The 19,759-nt window shown below is 34.3% G+C and overlaps 1 protein-coding gene across 5 annotated transcripts in view; it reads left to right on the forward strand.

Annotated features, from left to right (window-relative positions):
• Positions 1–19,631, forward strand: part of SENP7 (SUMO specific peptidase 7) — a 155,726-nt gene extending 136,095 nt beyond the window's left edge. For all 5 annotated transcript variants that reach the window (XM_059392060.1, XM_059392062.1, XM_059392063.1 and 2 more), the window contains 7 exons: positions 6,287–6,379; positions 6,993–7,117; positions 7,903–7,955; positions 15,277–15,320; positions 15,420–15,488; positions 16,171–16,321; positions 17,785–19,631. In XM_059392060.1, the coding sequence (XP_059248043.1) occupies positions 6,287–6,379; positions 6,993–7,117; positions 7,903–7,955; positions 15,277–15,320; positions 15,420–15,488; positions 16,171–16,321; positions 17,785–17,922 (673 nt within the window). In that variant the 3' untranslated portion in view covers positions 17,923–19,631. The remainder of the gene's footprint in view (positions 1–6,286; positions 6,380–6,992; positions 7,118–7,902; positions 7,956–15,276; positions 15,321–15,419; positions 15,489–16,170; positions 16,322–17,784) is intronic.
• The last annotated feature ends 128 nt before the right edge of the window (positions 19,632–19,759 follow it).

Below are 19,759 nucleotides of genomic sequence, written 5' to 3' on the forward strand. Positions count from 1 at the left end.
TGCTAAAATGGTAACAATGACTCCAGAAAAAATAATACAGTAACCATATCAGAGAAAACCTGAATCCAGTGGGAGAAGAAAGGGAAAAAAATATATGATTGGCCTGATGAATATAACAGAGCCACACTGTTTTGGGTGTATTTTTGTCTGTTAGAAGAAACTGCCTCCCAAAATTTGAGAGAAAGAAAGAAAGAAAAAAAAATATGTAGGTAAACATGATGAAGTGATGGAATATGACTGTTAAGATGAAAGTTAAAAAAAAGTTAAAAAATATATATATATTTTTAGTTTTAATTTTTAATTTTTTTTTATGAACATATATTTTTATCCCCAGGGGTACAGGTCTGTGAATCAACAGGTTTACACACTTCACAGCACTCACCATAGCACATACCCTTCCCAATGTCCATAACCCCAACCCCCTTCTCCTTGCAACCCCTCCCCCCTGCAACCCTCAGTTTGTCTTGTGAGATTAAGAGTCACTTATGGTTTTTCTCCCTCCCAATCCCATCTTGTTACATTTATTCTTCTCCTACCTCCCTAGCCCCCCATGTTGCATCTCCACTTCCACATATCAGGGAGATGATATGATAGTTGTCTTTCTCCACTTGACTTATTTCGCTAAGCATGATACGCTCTAGTTCCATCCATGTCATCGCAAATGGCAAGATTTCATTTCTTTTGATGACTGCATAGTATTCCATTGTGTATATATACCATATCTTCTTTATCCATTCATCTGTTGATGGACATCTAGATTCTTTCCATAGTTTGGCTATTGTAGACATTGCTGCTTAAAACATTCTGTGATGTCCATCTGGTCCAATGTGTCATTGTTGATCTTTTGCTTGGATGATCTGTACATTTCAGTGAGGGGAGTGTTAAAGTCCCCAACTATTATTGTATTATTATTGATGTGTTTCTTTGATTTTGTTATTAATTGGTTTATATAGTTGGCTGCTCCCACGTTGGGGCATAGATATTTAAAATTGTTAGATCTTCTTGTTGGACAGATCCTTTGAGTATGATATAGTGCCCTTCCTCATCTCTTATTATAGTCTTTGCCTTAAAATCTAATTGATCTGATATAAGGATTGCCACTCCCGCTTTCTTCTGATGTCCATTAGCATGGTAAATTCTTTTCCACCCCCTTACTTCAAATCTGGAGGTGTCTTTGGGTTTAAAATGAGTTTCTTGTAGGCAACATATAGATGGGTTTTGTTTTTTTATCCATTCTGATACCCTGTCTTTTGATTGGGGGATTTAACCCATTAACATTCAGGGTAACTATTGAGAGATATGAATTTAGTGCCATTGTATTGCCTGTAAGGTGACTGTTGCTGTATATTGTCTCTGTTCCTTTATGATTAACTACTTTTAGGCTCTCTCTTTGCTTAGAGGACCCCTTTCAATATTTCCTGTAGAGCTGGTTTGGTGTTTGCAAATTCTTTCAGTTTTTGTTTGTCCTGGAAGCTTTTAATCTCTCCTTCTATTTTCAATGATAGCCTAGCTGGACATAGTATTCTTGTCTGCATGTTTTTCTCATTTAGTGCTCTGAAAATATCATGCCTGCTCTTTCTGGCCTGCCAGGTCTCTGGATAAGTCAGCTGCCAATCTAATATTTTTACCATTGTATGTTACAGACTTCTTTTCCCGGGCTGCTTTCAGGATTTTCTCATTGTCACTAAGACTTATAAATTTTACTATTAGGTGACGGGGTGTGAACCTATTATTATTGATTTTGAGGGGCGTTCTCTGCACCTCCTGGATTTTGATGCTTGTTCCCTCTGACATATTGGGGAAATTCTCTCCAATAATTCTCTCCAGTATACCTTCTGCTCCCCTCTCTCTTTCTTCTTCTTCTGGAATCCCAATTATTCTAATGTTTCATCTTATGGTGTCACTTATCTCTCGAATTCTCCCCTCATGGTCCAGTAGCTGTTTGTCCCTCTTTTGTTCAGCTTCTTTATTCTCTGTCATTTGGTCTTCTATATCGCTAGTTCTTTCTTCTGCCTCATTTATCCTAGCAGTGAGAGCCTCCAGTTTTTAATTGCACCTCATTAATAGCTTTTTGATTTCAACTTGGTTAGATTTTAGTTCTTTTATTTCTCCAGAAAGGGCTTTTATATCTCCCAAGAGGGTTTCTCTAATATCTTCCATGCCTTTTTCGAGCCCGGCTAGAACCTTGAGAATCGTCATTCTGAACTCTAGATCTGACATATTACCAATGTCTGTACTGATTAGGTCCCTAGCTTTCGGTACTGCCTCTTGTTCTTTTTTTTGTGGTGAGTTTTTCTGCCTTGTCATTTTGTCCAGATAAGAGTATATGAAGGAGCAAGTAAAATACTAAAAGGGTGGCAACAATCCCAGGAAAATATGCTTTCAGAAAGTGGTTGATTTTCTGTTTCTAGAATTGCTGTTCTTCTTCTCTTCAGTCTGCCGTTGGATTTGTAGGTGTTTGCAATCTTTAGATAAGCTATCTAGCTGATCTCCTGCTATCTGAAGTAGTCTCAGCCTGCTACTTTTCCACCATCTTATTTCCTCCTTGAAATATTAGAAAATATTTTAAAAAAGGAATTGGTAAGTAAGAAGTTGGTTGAAAAAAAAAAAAAGAATGTGATCAGACTGGAGACTAAAAGAAAGCTGTAAGCTAGATTTAGGGTCTATTTTGGTCTTTAAGAAGAAACTCTATCCCAAAATTTTAAAGAAAGAAAAACCTATATGCATACAAAAAATAAAGTTAAATAGAATGAAGGGATAGAATATGACTATAACAACGAAAATTTTAAAAGAATTTTTAAAAAGGTATTTATAAAATAGTTTAAAATAGGAAATAGGAACAATTAACAAAAAATAGAGGAAGAAAAAAATAACGAAAATTTTTAAAAATTTAACTTCAGAAGACGAAGTAATCATGGGGAAACAGCCATGAATTTAATGTGCTCCGTTCTTCTAGCACTGTTGTTTTGCTGTTCTCATTGATCAGTAATTTTGATTACTGAGGTGGAGTAGTACTGCCCTAGTCAGGTCAGGCTAAGTGGTATGTTCTGTTTCGCTCTTGGTAGTTTTTCTTCTCTGAACACTTTCCATACAGCTTTGGAGGATGAGAATGAAGATGGTGGCTTCCCAGTTTCCCACCCGGAGTTGCTGAGAGCTCGGGGTCCTACTTCTTAGTGCACCCTCAGAGAAAAGCAGTCAATCACTCCTGTCTCCCTGATCTCTGGCTGCACTGTGAGCTCACCCAGCCTGTTACCGGGAATTTCTGTGTGTGGCACACGGCCTCGTTTGGAGTCTCCCAACCCAGCAGATTATTGCAGTGTGAATCCATGCCCCTCCCCCTGGGAGAGGAAGGGTGGGGTCTCCCCAGATCTGCCACTTTTGGGCTCCCTGCTCCAAGAGCAGTGGTACCACTATGCCTCAGATCACGGTTAGTGGGAATCCCAAGCTGAGAGCCCACTCCTTGGCTCTGTCTTTGCAGCTGGCTTTCCTGCTTACCTGGGAGCTTGTGGCACTCAGGCACCCCTGGTCTTACTGTAACCCCAAGGGTCCTGTGTCCTGAGGCCACACTGTCCTAGCGAGGGCTCCACCGCCTGCTTAGCTTCTGGAGCGATGTCCGTCACTGGAGCAGACTTCTAAAAGTTTTGATTTTGTGCTCCACTGCTCTGCTGCTTGCTGGGAGCTGGCCCCTCCCTCAGTGGTCTGTCTTCTGGTATATCACCTCGGGTTCACTTCTCCACATGTCCTACCTTCCAGAAAGTAGTAGCTTTTCTGTCCATAGAATTATTCTTTTCTTCAGTTTCCTATTGAATTTGTAAGTGTTCAGAATGGTTTGACAACTATGTAGCTGAATTCCTGGGACCAGATAAAATTTAGGTCTCCTGCTCTTCTGCCGTCTTGCTACTCCTTTTCCCCCAAAAGGGATATAAACCTTAATGGTAAATAAATCCCTGATAAGATGCTCATACTACTAGTGTTAGGAAATCTCAGACTAAATGATTCACAAACTCATTACTATGGATTATGAGATGCTGACAGATCTGGCTTCTGTCCATCTCCTATACACATCTCATGATATTCTTTCCACTCACTTATCCTACTTCATTCATCTTAACCTGCTTCCTTTAAATTTTTAAATATGTGAAGCTCTTTCCTATTTTCTGATGAAATTTTTTCTCCCAGCACTTTTTTGTTTCATAACATGATCTCTAATCATTTGTTTGCTTGTCCTAAAATTAAATTTCATGAGGTCGGGGCGCCTGGGTGGCTCAGTGGGTTAAGCCGCTGCCTTCGGCTCAGGTCATGATCTCAGAGTCCTGGGATCGAGTCCCGCATCGGGCTCTCTGCTCAGCGGAGAGCCTGCTTCCCTCTCTCTCTCTGCCTGCCTCTCCATCTACTTGTGATTTCTCTCTGTCAAATAAATAAAAAAATAAAATCTTTAAAAAAAAAAAAATTTCATGAGGTCATGAACTACATCTGTCTTATTATCTGCCCTTTCCTCAGTGCCTTTTGCTCAGTGCTTGGTACATAGTAGGATCTCAAGAGAATAATAATGTATCTTACTAAATGGGAAGAGAAGTGTTAGACATTTAATTGAACATATTCATTTTCCAAAGAGTTAGGAACTGAGAATAAGTGATTATATTATGTTCCTCATATTCTGTCCTGTTCTCCTTGCCCCATGCAGTGTCTCATAAGTTACCGATCAAATAAGGTTAGCATAGTCAGGAAACCAACACCAATATAACAAAAAAAGAAAACCATTTTTCTATCTTTAAGATTTTCTTTTTTTTTTAAAGAATTTATTCATTTATTAAAGAGAAAGAGCACGAGCAGAGGGAGGGACAGAGGGACAAGCAGACTGCCTGTTGAGTGAGGAGCTGGACCTGAAGCTGGGCTCAATCCTAGAACCCCGAGATCATGACCTGACCCAAAGTCAGATGCTTAACTGACTGAGCCACCCAGGTGCCCCATCTTTAAGATTTTCAAATGGAAAAACAGATTAATAGGCTATGCACTAGTTGAAAATAATTGTTTATAATCACTGGAATGGTTGGGTCATTCTGAAATAAGAAAATGCTGTAAACATAGGACTTCTGATTATTTTATAAAGTTAATTACATTGTATCTAATTTCTGCCACTTGTTTTCAGCTCATTCTAGATTCCATCTCCTTCCTAATATTTATCCCTCTGAGTTTGGTTAGATATTCAGATGAATAGGGATGGGTCAGAGAAGTCTGATTCCTATATTACTTGGAACTTTAAAAAAATAAATAAAGAAGAACTTAATGATTTGTTTCATTCGGTGCATAAAAAAGAGGTTCTTGAAGGGACTGAGCCAGAAGTCACATACCATCTCTTTTATGTCACTGTTAAATACCACCTCTTTCCTGAAACTTTTTTTGATATTCAAACTTGGTTTGATATCATCCTTCCTTAGCTTTCCTGATAAAGAAAAGATAAGTATTTCTCTGTCCTGATTCTTTTCTAGATGGCTTTTCTAAATGCTGTAACATAATTTCTTTATAATCCTTATGACATTTATACTTTAGTTATTTGTTGTAGTTGTTTTCTGCCCTCATTACTTTATAAATTCCATAAAGGTAGTGTGGGTGATTTTTATTAATTGCTCATAGAAAACTAATATTTATTGCAGAAACACAATGGAAGATGGATGAATGGTGGCTATGTTTAACTCATTATCTTATAATTTCCTTATATATGAAATGGAAATTTTTTCTCCCAGCACTTTTTTGTTTCATAACATGATCTCTAATCATTTGTTTGCTTGTCCTAAAATTAAATTTCATGAGGTCGGGGCGCCTGGGTGGCTCAGTGGGTTAAGCCGCTGCCTTCGTCTTTAAAAAAATCTAAGAATATATGCCTCATTCCTCCTCTTCCATTAAGTTTTGATACCTCCCTCATCACATATAAAACATTTAAATGAGTCTCTTAAGATTCTTATCATGTCCACATGAAGCTAAATTGAATAAATAAGTATAGCTATTTTTAGTTGCCGAACTACTTTTGAAATCTATAAAACATTTTATAAATTGCTTTTATTCTTTTTATATTATTATTTATAAATGTGATTAGGATTAAGAACAAACTAGGCTTAATGAAAAGGGGTGAATATTATATATCTTAATGTGTTTTAAATATTATGTATCTTAAAGAGGATGGTTAAGTAAACTGACTCTAGCATTTTTTCAGTGTATGAAAATGACTCTTGAAATCTGTATCTTAAAGTTTAAATTTTTTATATGTAAAAATCTTTCATATTCTCAGAATGGCACAGAGAAGACATAAAAGAGTAAGAACATGGACTCGTCACATAAACATCTTTAACAAAGATTACATTTTTGTGCCTGTAAATGAGTCGTGAGTATTTCAGATTATTTAAAAACAAAATTGGAGCATACAGAAAAAAAATATTTTTTCTTATGGGTATGTAAGTTACAGGTATTATTTTTAATTTTTTCCAAAGAAATGGCTAGAACTATGAGTTACTTAACTTAAATTTTGATTTGACAGTGGCTATATTGTAAATATAGTGGAAAAAAAATGACAGATACTCACAAGACTATAATGACTTAGACATTGAGTTTTTCTTGGACTCAAAAGATTTTCTGCATAAAAGATCAAAAGGTTTTGGGATGAATCTTAAAATATTTAAGAGAACAAGCTCTTCAAGCACAAATAGAAAAAAGTTGATGTTGTGAGTCTGTCTATTTATTAAAGCAGTTTCTCAGTAGGAAGCACTGATTGGATGAAATAAATAAATTTGAAATAGCTCAGATTTTACCCTAAGTAGTCTTTCTGCTTATTGAATTACTTTTGGAATGTGTATTCCATATTGTGTCAAATATTACAATGGGCTTTTACAGAATTGGTATGAAAATTGTCATACCCACTTTCTCAGCTGTAGGTCCTGAGCACATTCTTTTGCATTGTTTGGATTTTGTGTTATTAAGATTGTATTTCTTTTCAACAGATCTCACTGGTACCTTGCAGTCATTTGCTTTCCATGGTTAGAAGAAGCTATATATGAAGATTTTCCACAAACATTATCCGAGCACTCCCAAGTTCAGCAGTCTCAACATGACAACAAAACAACAGGTGGTAAACTTAATGTAGTGTTTTTAATAATAATGACAACAACAAAATAATTATAGTGAACAATATAAAGTTAAAAGATACTTCATGACAGTTTTTTATCATGACATTTATTAGAAGAAAGAATAAGAAATCTGAAATTTTCAAAATAGATGCCCAACCTCATGTAATTCTTAATTTATACTGTTATGTCAAGTTTTATTGTAGCACTTTTTGTAATTTTGTAATTTTGTAATTTTGCTAACATGACTAAGAATTCATGTTATGGATCTGCAGGCATAGACCAGTTTAGGTCTTTTGCCTCCTCGGTTAAATTTATTCTTGAGTATTTTATTATTTTTGGTACAAATGTATGTGGAATTATTTTCTTAATTTCTCATTCTGCTATGTGTTATTAGTTTATAGAACTGCAACAAATTTATGTATATTAATTTTGTGTCCTGCAGCTTTACTAAATTAATTTATTTTAATATTTTTAGTGGTGAAATCTTGCATTTTTTTCTTAACAAATGAAAACAATTCTTGTTAACACTAGTAAATTGACTAGGTAATATCTCTTAAAATTTTTCCATGATTTTTCTTATGTTACAACACAAATCTTAATTAAGTATGCAAATAAGCTCACTTTTTTGAGAAAAAAAATGAAAATTATGTTTTTAATAGCTGTAGTCTAAACAGTAAGCAGAATTATTAATAGCCATTATCATTAATACTGACCCAAACCACATCTAAATATTTTGCATTAGACATAAATAAACACTTATAACTGCTTTATTATTTCTAACCAGATAATGATCTACATACTGCTTCAACACTGTCTTTGGGCACAGAAGATTCCCAAGTAAGTATATTCTTTTAGGTATAAAAGAGGGAAAACCCTTGAATGTAATAATTTTATCTATAAAATAGGGCATAGTGGAGGTATGGATTATGATGGATATTGATTTTTTTTAAATTAAAAAATTTTTTTTATAAACATATATTTTTAACCCCAGGGGTACAGGTCTGTGAATTGCCAGGTTTACACACTTCATAGCACTCAGCACAGTACATACCCCCCACAATGTCCATACCCCCATCACCCTCTCCCAACCGCCCCCCGCTCCCCAGCAACTCTCAGTTTGTTCTGCGAGATTAAGAATCTTGTATGGTTTGTCTCCCTCCCGATCCCATCTTGTTTCATTTATTCTTTTCCTACCCCCCAAATCCCCCATGTTGCATCTCTACTTTCTCATATCAGGGAGATCATATGATGGTTGTCTTTCTCTGATTGACTTATTTCGCTAAGCATAGTACCCTCTAGTTCCATCCACGTCATTGCAAATGGCAAGATTTCATTTCTATTAATGACTGATTAGTATTCCATTGTATATATATATACCACATCTTCTTTATCCATTCATCTGTTGATGGACATCTAGGTTCTTTCCATAGTTCGGCTATTGTGGACATTGCTGTTATAAACATTTGGGTGAACGTGCCTCTTTGGATGACTACGTTTGTATCTTTAGGGTAAATACCCAGTAGTGCAATTGCTGGGGTCATAGGGTAGCTCTATTTTCAACTTTTTGAGGAATCCATATACTGTTTTGCAGAGTGGCTGCACCAGCTTGCATTCACACCAACAGTGTAGGAGGGTTCCCCTTTCTCTGCATCCTCGTCAGCATCTGTCATTTCCTGACTTGTTAATTTTAGCCATTCTGACTGGTGTGAGGTGGTATCTCATTGTGGTTTTGATTTGTATTTCCCTGATGCCAAGTGATGTGGAGCATTTTTTCATGTGTCTGTTGGCCATTTGGATGTCTTTGCAGAAATGTCTGTTCATGTCTTATGCCCATTTTTGATTAGATTATTTGTTCTTGGGTGTTGAGTTTGCTAAGCTCTTTATAGATTTTGGATACTAGCCCTTTATCTGATATGTCGTTTGCAAATATCTTCTCCCATCTGTCAGTTGTCTTCTGGTTTTGTTAACTGTTTCCTTTGCTGTGCAAAAGCTTTTGATCTTGATGATATCCCAATAGTTCATTTTTGCCCTTGTTTCCCTTGCCTTTGGTGACGTTCCTAGGAAGAAGTTGCTATGGCTGAGGTCGAAGAGGCTGCTGCCTGTGTTCTCCTCAAGGATTTTGATGGATTCCTTTCTCACATTGAGGTCTTTCATCCATTTTGAGTCTATTTTCATGTGTGGTGTAAGGAAGTGGTCCAATTTCATTTTTCTGCATGTGGCTGTTCAATTTCCCCAACACTATTTGTTGAAGAGACTGTCTTTTTTCCATTGGACATTCTTTCCTGCTTTGTCGAAGATTAGTTGACCCTAGAGTTGAGGGTCTATTTCTGGTTCTCTATTCTGTTCCATTGATCTGTGTGTCTGTTTTTGTGCCAGTACCATGCTGTCTTGATGATGACAGCTTTGTAATAGAGCTTGAAGTCTGGATTGAGATGCCCCCAGCTCTGGCTTTCTTTTTCAATATTCCTCTGGCTATTTGAAGTCTTTTCTGCTTCCATATAAATTTTAGGATTATTTGTTCCATTCCTTTGAAAAAAGTTGATAGTATTTTGATAGGGATTGCATTAAATGTGTAGATTGCTTTAGGTAGCATAGACATTTCACAATATTTGTTCTTCCAATCCATGAGCATGGAACATTTTTCCATTTCTTTGTGTCTTCCTCAATTTCTTTCATGAATACTTTATAGTTTTCTGAGTACAGATTCTTTGCCTTTTTGGTTAGGTTTATTCCTAGGTATCTTACGGTTTTGAGTGCAATTGTAAATGGGATTGACTCCTTAATTTCTCATTCTTCTGTCTTGTTGTTGGTGTAAAGAAATGCAACTGATTTCTGTGCACTGATTTTATATTCTGACACTTTACTGAATTCCTGTACAAGTTCTAGCAGTTTTGGAGTGGAGTCTTTGGAGTCTTTGGGTTTTCCACATGTAGTATTATATATGATGGATATTGTTGGGCCATAATAAATGTGTTGTTTTATGGTTCTTTGATATATTTTTATGGGGATAGGAAACAGAATAAGAGAAATTATCATTCTTCTTGCATTTGTGTAGCTTATTTTAACTATTTTTATTTGTTTATTCAGTAATTTGTTAGTTCATTTTGGTTGGTTCCTTTTCAGAGTATTTTTTTTAAGTTTTTTTTTTTTTTAAATTTATTCATTTGAGAGAGACAGAGAGAGGGAGAGGGAGAATTAGGGTCCACACTGAGCCAGCCAGGAGCTTGATGTGGGGCTCGATCCCAGGACCTGGAGGTCATGACCAGAGCCAAGAGCAGATTCCCACCATCTAAGCCATCCAAACGCACCTTCAGATGTACTTTTATTCTTCATCATGTTAGCATTTTTTTAAGCTAGTGTAATTAGTAATCTAAACCTAAATATATATAAATGTATATATATTCAATATATATTTATATATGTTATATAAAAAATATATATATTTTAAAATTATTTTTTTGGGTGTAGTTTGACATACAGTACTACATTAGTTTCAGATGTACAACATAGTGATTTGACAATTTTAAATGTTATGCTACATTTACTGCAGGTGTATAGCCACCATCTTCACTATACAGTGCTATTGCAGTGTCACTGATCATATTCCTTATGCTGTGACTTTTATATCTATGATTATTTATTCCATTACTGAAGCCTGACTCTCCCACTCCCCTTTCACCCATTTTGTCCATCCCCTGATGCTCTGCCCCTCTGTATTTCTCTATGTTCTCTGTATTTATAGGTCTGATTCTGCTTTTTGTTTATTAATTTGTTTTTTTAGATTTCACATATGAGTGAAATCTTATGGTATTTGTCTTTCTCAATCTGACATATTTCACTTAGTGTAATAGCCTCTAGCTCCCTCCACATCATTGCCAATAACAGACTTTCATTCTTTTTTATTTCTAATACTCCTCTGTGTGTGTGTACATCTTCTTTATCCATTCATCTGTTGATGGGCACTTGGACTGCTTTCATATCTTGGCTATTGTAAATAATACTGCAATAAACATTATGGTGCACATATCTTTTCAAATACGTGTTTTCACTTTCTTTGGATAAACACCAAGTGGTGGAATTATTGGATTGTATGGTATTTCTTTTTCTAATTTTTTGAGGAAACTGTATTGTTTTTCACAGTGGCTGTAGAAAACCAATTTACATTCTCACTAACAGTTTATGCGGATTTCTTTTTCTTCACATTCTCCCCAACACTTGTTATTTTTGTCTTTTTGATTTAGTCCCTTCGGGCAGGTGTAAGGTAGTATTTCATTGTGCTTTTCATTTACATTTCCCTAATGATTAGTGATGTAGAAATTTTTTCTTGTGTTTGTTGGTCATCTGTAGGTCTTATGTCTATTCAGATCCTTTGCCCATCTTTAATTGGACTTAAGTGTGTGTGTTAAATTGTATAAGCTCTCTATGTATTTTGGAAATTAACCCTTATCAGATCTGTCTTTGGCAAATATCTTCTCACATTCGTTAGGTTGCCTTTTCATTTTGTTGATGGTTTATTTTGCTGTACAAAAGCTTTTTGTTTTGATGTAGTCCCAATAGTATCTTTTTGTTTTGGTTTCCCTTGCCTAAGGAGACAGATCTCGAAAAATGTTGCTAAGGCTGATGTCCAAGAGTACTGCCTGTGTTTTCTTGAAGTAGGTTTATGGTTTCAGGTCTCACATTTAGGTCTTTAATTTTGAATTGAATTTTGTATATGGTGTAAGAAAGTGATCCAGTTTCATTCTTTTGCACATAGCTGTCCAGTTTTCTTGACACCATTTAATTGAAGAGGCTATCTTTTGTTCATTGTATATTCTTGCCTTCTTTGTTATAGATTAATTGACCATGTGGGTGTGGGTTTATTCCTGGGCTCTCTAACCTATTCCATTGATCTGTGTGTCTCTTCTGTGGCAGGACTATACTGTTTTGATCACTGTATCTTTGTAGTATAGCTTGAAATCTGAGGTTAAGGTACCTCCAACTTTGTTCTTCTTTCTCAAGATTGCTTTGATTATTTGGGATCTTTTGTGGCTCCATAAAAATTTTAGGATTATTTTTACTAGTTCTTTGAAAAATAATATTGGTATTTTGATAGGGATTGCATTGAATCTGAGGAGTACTTTGTGTGGTATGGACATTTTAACAACGTTGATTCTCCAGATCTGTGAACATGTTATGTCTTTCCACTTGTTTATTTGTCTTCAATATCTTTCATGAGTATTTTACATTTTTAGAGTATAGATCTTTCACCTGTGAGGTTGTTTATTCCTAAATTTTTGTGCGTGAGTGTTTTGGTATAATAAATGAGTTGTTTTCTTAGTTTCTATTTCTGCTATTTTGATATTAGTGTATAGAAATGCACCAATTTCTGTATTTTAATTTTTATCCTGCAACTTTACTGTTTTCATTTATGAATTCTAATAGTTTTTTGGTACAGTCTTAATGTTTTTCTGTATATAGTGTGTCATCTGCATATAGTGACAGTTTTACTTTTACCTTACCAGTTTGGTTGCTTTTTATTTCTCTTCTTGTCTGATTGTTGGATTTCTAGTACTATGTTGAATAAAAGTGGTGAGAATGAGCATCTTTGTTCCTGGTCTTAGAGGAGAAGCTTTTAGCGTTTCCCCATAAGTATGTTGTTAGCTATGGGCCATCATACATGAACTTTATGATGTTGTTGAGCTATGTTCCCTCTAAGCCCACTTTGTTGAGAGTGTTCATCATAAAGAGTGTTCACCATGAGTGGATGTTGAATTTTGTCCAGTGCTTTTTCCACATCTATTAAGATGATCATATGGTTTTTATCCTTTAATTTGTTAGAGGGATGTGTTACCTTGGTTGATTTGTGGATACTGAACCATCCTTGCATACCTGGAATAAATTCCACTTAATTGAGGTGAATGATTTTTTTAATGTAGTGTTAAATTCAGTTTGTTAGTATTTTGTTGATGATTTTTGCATCTGTATTCATCAGAGATATTGGCTTGTAGTTTTCTTTTTTTGTGGTGTCTTTGGTTTCAGAATCAAAGTAATGCTAGCCTCATAGAATGAGTTTGGAAGCTTTCCTTCTATTTTGGGGGGATAGTTTGAGGAGAGTAGATACTAACTCTTCTTTATTTTTTTTTTAGTTATTTATTTATTTTTGAGAAAGAGAGCAAGCAGGGAGAGGAGCAGAAAGAGAAGGATAAGCAGACTCCACACTGAGTGCAGAACCCAATGTGGGGCTTGATTTCATGATCCTGAGATCATAAGCTGTGCTGAAACCAAGAGTTGATTGTTTAACTGACCAAGCCACCCTGGTTTCCCTAACTCTTTTTTAAATGTCCAGTAGAATCATCTATGAATCTATCTGGTCATCAACTTTTTGATTGTTTTTTGATTACTGATTTAGTTTCATTACTAGTAATTGGTCTGTTCAGATTTTCTATTTCTTTCTGATCCAGTATCGGAAGATTGTGTCTTTCTGGGAATTTATTCATTTCTTGTAGGTTTTCCAATTTATTGGCATGTAAGTTTTCATAATCCTTCATATTTATTGGGTGTTGTTACGTCTCATCTTTCATTTCTGATTTTATTTGAATTGTCTTTCTTTTTTCTTGATGATTATGGGTAAAGGTTTATCATTATGTTTCTATTTTCAAAGACCCAGCTCTTGGTTTCATTAATCTTTTCTGTTGTTTTTCTTTTTAGTTTTAATTTAATTAATTTCCTTTTTTTTATTAAAAGGATGAAAGAATTTTGTTTTGTTTTGTTTTTATTTTTTTATTTTTAAATTTATGTATTTATTTATTTTCAGCATAACAGTATTCATTGTTTTTGCACGACACCCAGTGCTCCATGCAATCCGTACCCTCTCTAATACCCACCACCTTTCCACCCTGATTTTTATTATTTCCTTCCTTCTAGCTTTGGGCTTTGTTAGCTCTTTCTTTTCTAGTTTCTTTAGGTGTAAAGTTAGATTGTTTATTTGAAATTTTGTTTATTTGAGGTAGGCCTATATTGCTATAAACTAACTTCTTAGAACTGCTTTTGTAGCATCCCAAAGATTTTGGACTGTTTTGTTTTCATTTTCATTTGTCTCCATGTATATTTTTGATTTCCTCTTTGATTGCTTTGTTGTCCCATTGGTTGTTTAGTCATATGTTGTTTAGGCTCCACCTTTTTGTGTTTTGTTAACTTTTCTTTTATAGTCCTCCAAACTGGCATGCATGGTCTAGTTTTGGTGTCTTAATTGACCAAAGTAACCACCTAGTGATTTTTTTTTTTTTTTTGGTAGGTACAGAGAGCAGTAGCCTTGCTATCCTGGCATAGGCTTATTTCTTTACCCTTACCGGTATAGGGTGGACAGAAGAAAGGAAGTTTCCTTTTCTGCTGTAACAGTGACATGATTGGGGAGTTTCTTCTTGCTTATAGAAACAGGCTTCCCAGGAGTGGCTGGGTGGCTTAGTTGGTTAAGCATCTACCTTCAGCTCTGGTCACAATCCCAGGGTGCTGGGATCAAGCCCTTCCTTTTTCCCTCACCTCCCCACAGTCTCTTTCTCTCCCTCAAATAAATAAATAAAATCTTAAAAAAAAGAAGTAGAAGAAAGAAACAGCCTTCCAAATTAGGTTCCTGGGAACACTTGTTCTAAGATGCAGATTATGATAAAAGGATTATAAGGTCAGTTGGGTAAATCCTATGTCTTAGTCCTCTCTTAAAGATTCACGGTTACATTAGAATAATAAAGGTACTGAGAAGATTTCATTAAAGAAATCTGCTTGAAGTTTGATCTGTTGTTTCTCAAATTTGTCTCCACCAACAGCATATGTTGAGTTAGAAAATGTAGATAAGGGTAGATTAAATTAACTTGTTTATCTTTGCTTAAGATGGGGACTCTAAATAGAAGTAGTTAGAATTCTAGGTTGTTTTTAGGCCATGTTAAAGTGCCTTAACTTCTTGAGGCCACATGTAAAAGTGTATATATAAGATACTCTCACCAGTGTAAGAACATAAATCAGTGAATTTCTGAAAAAAATGATGTTGGTTCACTTTAGATGATGAAAAGAGCTCTTACTTGAAATTTGAATTTCAGAGTATTTCAAACATTTTAAAGAGTAACTGCATATTATTTTATTGAAATTGGTTTTAATTGTAAAGTCATAAAAATGCCTATTATTTCAGAGTACAGAGACAAATCCATCAGTACCAAAGAAAATGTGTAAAAGGTAGGTACATGCTATGCTGTAATAATAGTTTTTTCAGATATTTAAATTTACTCCATATGCAGATATGTACACCTTGATTTCTTTTTTTGCTTTTCATAGGCCGTGCATTCTCATACTAGATTCCTTGAAAGCTGCTTCTATACAAAACACAGTTCAGAATTTACGAGAGTAAGTAATGACAGTTTTACCCTCATTCTGTTACCTAAAATCTCAATAATTTTGAAGTTACTGTAAGAATTACTGAAAAGACTATGCCATGAATTGTATTTTACTACGTATTTAGATGAAGTCTACAAACATAATCAATCATATATATCCCCATGTATGTTAATATTCAAGTATTAATATTTCTCAAATATTAACTTGTATATATTGAAAGAAAATTCAGAATTTGCATTCATAACTGAACAGTAAGTGTAATTTTACAAAGGAACATTGCAGATATTAGTGATTATCAAAAATATCATTTTAGAAAAAATAACTTTTTCATATTTTTATTACTTGTGTGTGCACGTGTGTGTGTGTGTGTATGTGTATAATTTTGTAATTTACTATAGGATCTGGAAATAGCTTCCAGCTAGAGTTTTAAGATAATTTATCAGTTTACTTCATAATATAAATGAGTTTATGTATATGAGTTATGAAGTTGAGTTGTTGAAAAAAGTCTAGATTTTAGTCTGAAACTCAGATAATTTTAAGTAGTAACACTTAAAGCCTTAAAACACTTGTACTGTTAAATTTGGAACTTTGACTTGAGGCAACACATCTGGCAGCAAATGTTTTTCTTTGTGTTGAATAGTAATAGTAAAGGGATTTCTACTAGAATCACTCTACTTTTTGATGATTCAAGGTATTTAGAGGTAGAATGGGAAGTTAAACGAAAAACTCATCGTGAATTCAGCAAAACAAACATGGTGGACCTATGCCCTAAAGTTCCTAAACAAGATAATAGCAGTGATTGTGGAGTATATTTACTGCAATATGTGGAGAGCTTTTTTAAGGTATGTAAAGATGTAAATAAATTTTTTATTCACAATTAGTAGGATATAATCACAAATTACTGGGTGAGCAAGAAAATATTACAGTTAATCAAGAAAGAAAATAATTAAACCACATATAATCCAGATATTGGAGTTATTTAACAGAGAAGAATTTTTAAATGGTTTGAATAATATGTTAGAGAAAACAGTCAAAGATGAACAAAATGGATAGAGATGGAATCTACTAAAAAATCAAGTGGATATTCTAGAGCTGAAAATGCAGAATAATATATCTGAAATTAAGAACTTACTGGCATTTCTATGATAAGCATTGGGTGTTGTAGATATGTGGTGAATCACTAAATCCTGCACTTGAAACTAATATTACACTGTATGTTAGCTAAGGGGAATATAAATAAAAACTTAGAAGAAAAAGTAAAACAAACTTATTAGTTGGGTTTAGTAGTAGACTTGGATGCAGCAGAAGACAGGATTAGAACTTTAAAAAAAAAAGGGCAATGGAAGGAATTCCACTATATTTCAAAGAGAAAAAAAAACATAGAGATCAGAATATAAAAGACAAGTGTGATACAGGTCAAAAAATGTAATTTACATGTAATTAGAGTTCCAGAAGGATTAGGTTGGGAGAGAGAAAGGCAGACAAAAATGTGAAGAAAAAATTTCAAAACTAAAAGGCCCATATATTGGGGCACCGGGGTGGCTCAGTCGGTTAAGCGTCTGCCTTTTGCTCAGGTCATGGTTTCAGGGTCCTGTGATTGAGTCCTGCGACAGGCTCCGTGCTCAGTAGGAGGTCTGCTTCTCCCTCTCACTCTCCCCCTCACTTTCCTTCTGTGCAAGCACTCATTCTCTCTCTCAAATAAATAAATAAAATCTTAAAAAAAAAAAATGGAAGACCCATATACTCAAGAAGCTCAGAAAACCATAAGCTAGATAAATACAAAAATAAGCATGAGTGTTAAACTTTCTAGCTCATCAGTGATACTATAAGTAGCTGTATTAAGGAAGAAATTTTAAAAGCAAGGAGTCACTGTTTGCTTTTTAAACTGTTTACTCATTACTTCAGTCATTACCAACATTATTTGTGAAGCCCCTCTCCACTATCTGTAGGCGGGGGGGTTGAGACTGGAAGTTCTAGCCCTCTAATTGCATTGTTGGTTGTCCTGGCAGCCAGCCCCATTTTTTGGTGTGGTGTTCATGAAAATGGGTATAGGAGTAGAGTATTTTTGACTAGTACTGAATGCACTTTTAGCACATAAGGATTATAGTATATAGTTAGAACTTTTCATATAGTTGGGGAGGAATGGTAATACATAGGTTTAGGTGAATTATGTATTATATGAATTATATCTCAGTAAAGCCGTTATTTTAAAAAGCTAGCAATTTCTCATTTCTTGTAAAATGAAATAAAAACAAATTTGAATTGTACTGCTAAAGTGATTGCATTCTTTCTTTTCTTTCATTAGGATCCTATTGTTAATTTTGAACTTCCAATTCATTTGGAGAAATGGTTTCCTCGTCATGTAATAAAGACCAAGCGGGAAGATATTCGAGAGCTCATTTTGAAACTTCATTTACAGCAACAGAAGGGCAGCAGTAGCTAGTTAATCTGTACAAACATGACACAGATGTTCTATAAGATTACTGGAAAGCCGCTTATCAGCATTTGTGTTAGTCAGCTCACAGAGAAGAAAATAACTTGTGGTAGTTTTATAAGTCATTGAACAGTATCTAAAATATATAAGATATATTATTAGATTGTTGAGATCTCATAGATGCAGTGGAAAATGGGTTGGTATAGATAAACTTATTAGATAGAAATTAAAATTTCATAAATATTTGATATTTTTCTGATTAAATGTTTCTGATTATGCAATAGCATATGTAAATGTGGGAATGTTTTTGTAGATAATAAAACTATGTGATCTGTACTTCCATATAACTGGGAGTTGAGGGGAGTTAGGTCCTCCCTGGTGCCAGCCCCAGTGCTTGTCAAGTTTGTTGGCAAGTCACATTATATTGTAATTCTCTTCTTTGCAGCTCAAGCATGCAGTATGAATACTGTGTATTTTTTTAAAGAAGAATTTAGTATTAAGGCTTCAGAAAATGCCATTTACGGCATCCCTTCTGTATAGTGTAAAAGAAGACACAATGTTAGGAAGATGATAAAAATTGACTCTTTCAAAGCGCAGCTTTTTTTTCTCAGTTGCTGAATGGAACCGTTACTCTGCTGTAAATTGTTATATGTTTTCTTTTTCTTTTGATGTCGTATGTGGGGATCTGAGAATTTAGTTCATTCATTCAGAATGAAATTTGGAACAAAAAAATTTTAACTGTCCAAAACAGATTTATAAAAATTACATATGTAGCTCAATTAGTTTATTTGAGGTATAGTTTTATCAATATTGACTTCTATCCTATTCTGATACCTTAGAATGTATGTATACAGTTTCTGTGAGTGTAGAAGATAAAATGGGTGTCCTCATAACTTTAATTAAAAATACCCTCAAAATCTTATTTATTAATTGTTAGAACTAAATATATAATTTTATAACTCTTTACCCAGTATTCATCTGCAAAAGCCAGATTGCTAGAATTGCTTTTATATTTTTAAATTGTAGTTTTTAGAGATCTATGATCCCCATGGAGCTCAAGTTTTTATTAAATGTTCAGGTAACAGTTTTGAATTCATGTGATGATGGTGGTATTACATGGTTAAAGACTTCACAAGCTTTTGATGTTATCAGGAAAATTTTGAGGGGACAATGATACTGTATTTTCTCAGATAAGAAACACGTTTTCTAAGAGTTATTTTGATCTTCTGTTTTAAGCATCTCTTGGATTTATATTGTCAACTGTATATAAAGCAGTGAAGCAAAGGCAATTTAAGATGAAGCTAAAAGTTGGAACACTTTATTTCAAAATCATGTGTATTTGAATTTGTCAGTTAATCCTCAGTGTTTTTGAGTTTTTGTTAATCTTGTCATCATCTTTATATTGTTAAAGATATTTGTCTTTTGGAGATTTCTTATAAAGATGGTTATAATTACATGTTTTCATTCCCAACTTGTGTGTGTATGGGAGGGGACTTTTTAAAAAGACTATTAATTATTTCATACATCTAATTTTGGGAAAGCAAGTGTGTAATACATCTTCTTGTGACTTCTTAACTTTTTGTTTGTATGTTTTTCAAAGGTACCACTGTCCTTTATCATGTTTTGAAGATTGTTTAAAATTCATTTTCCTAAATTCATGTGGAAATGATGCGTTGATTATCAACATTTTATATTAAACACGTTTCCAATTCATTAAATCAAGGCGTAATATTCTTTTCTTAAGAAACATGAGCCATTCTTAGAAATAAATTTTCAAATTTATGATTTCCAGTTCATATCATATAACTGATGTTTAGATTAATTTTTCTTTCTTCTTTAACAGGCA

The sequence above is a fragment of the Mustela nigripes genome, chromosome 2, assembly GCF_022355385.1.
Source record: "Mustela nigripes isolate SB6536 chromosome 2, MUSNIG.SB6536, whole genome shotgun sequence".
NCBI classification, from domain to species: Eukaryota; Metazoa; Chordata; class Mammalia; order Carnivora; family Mustelidae; genus Mustela; species Mustela nigripes.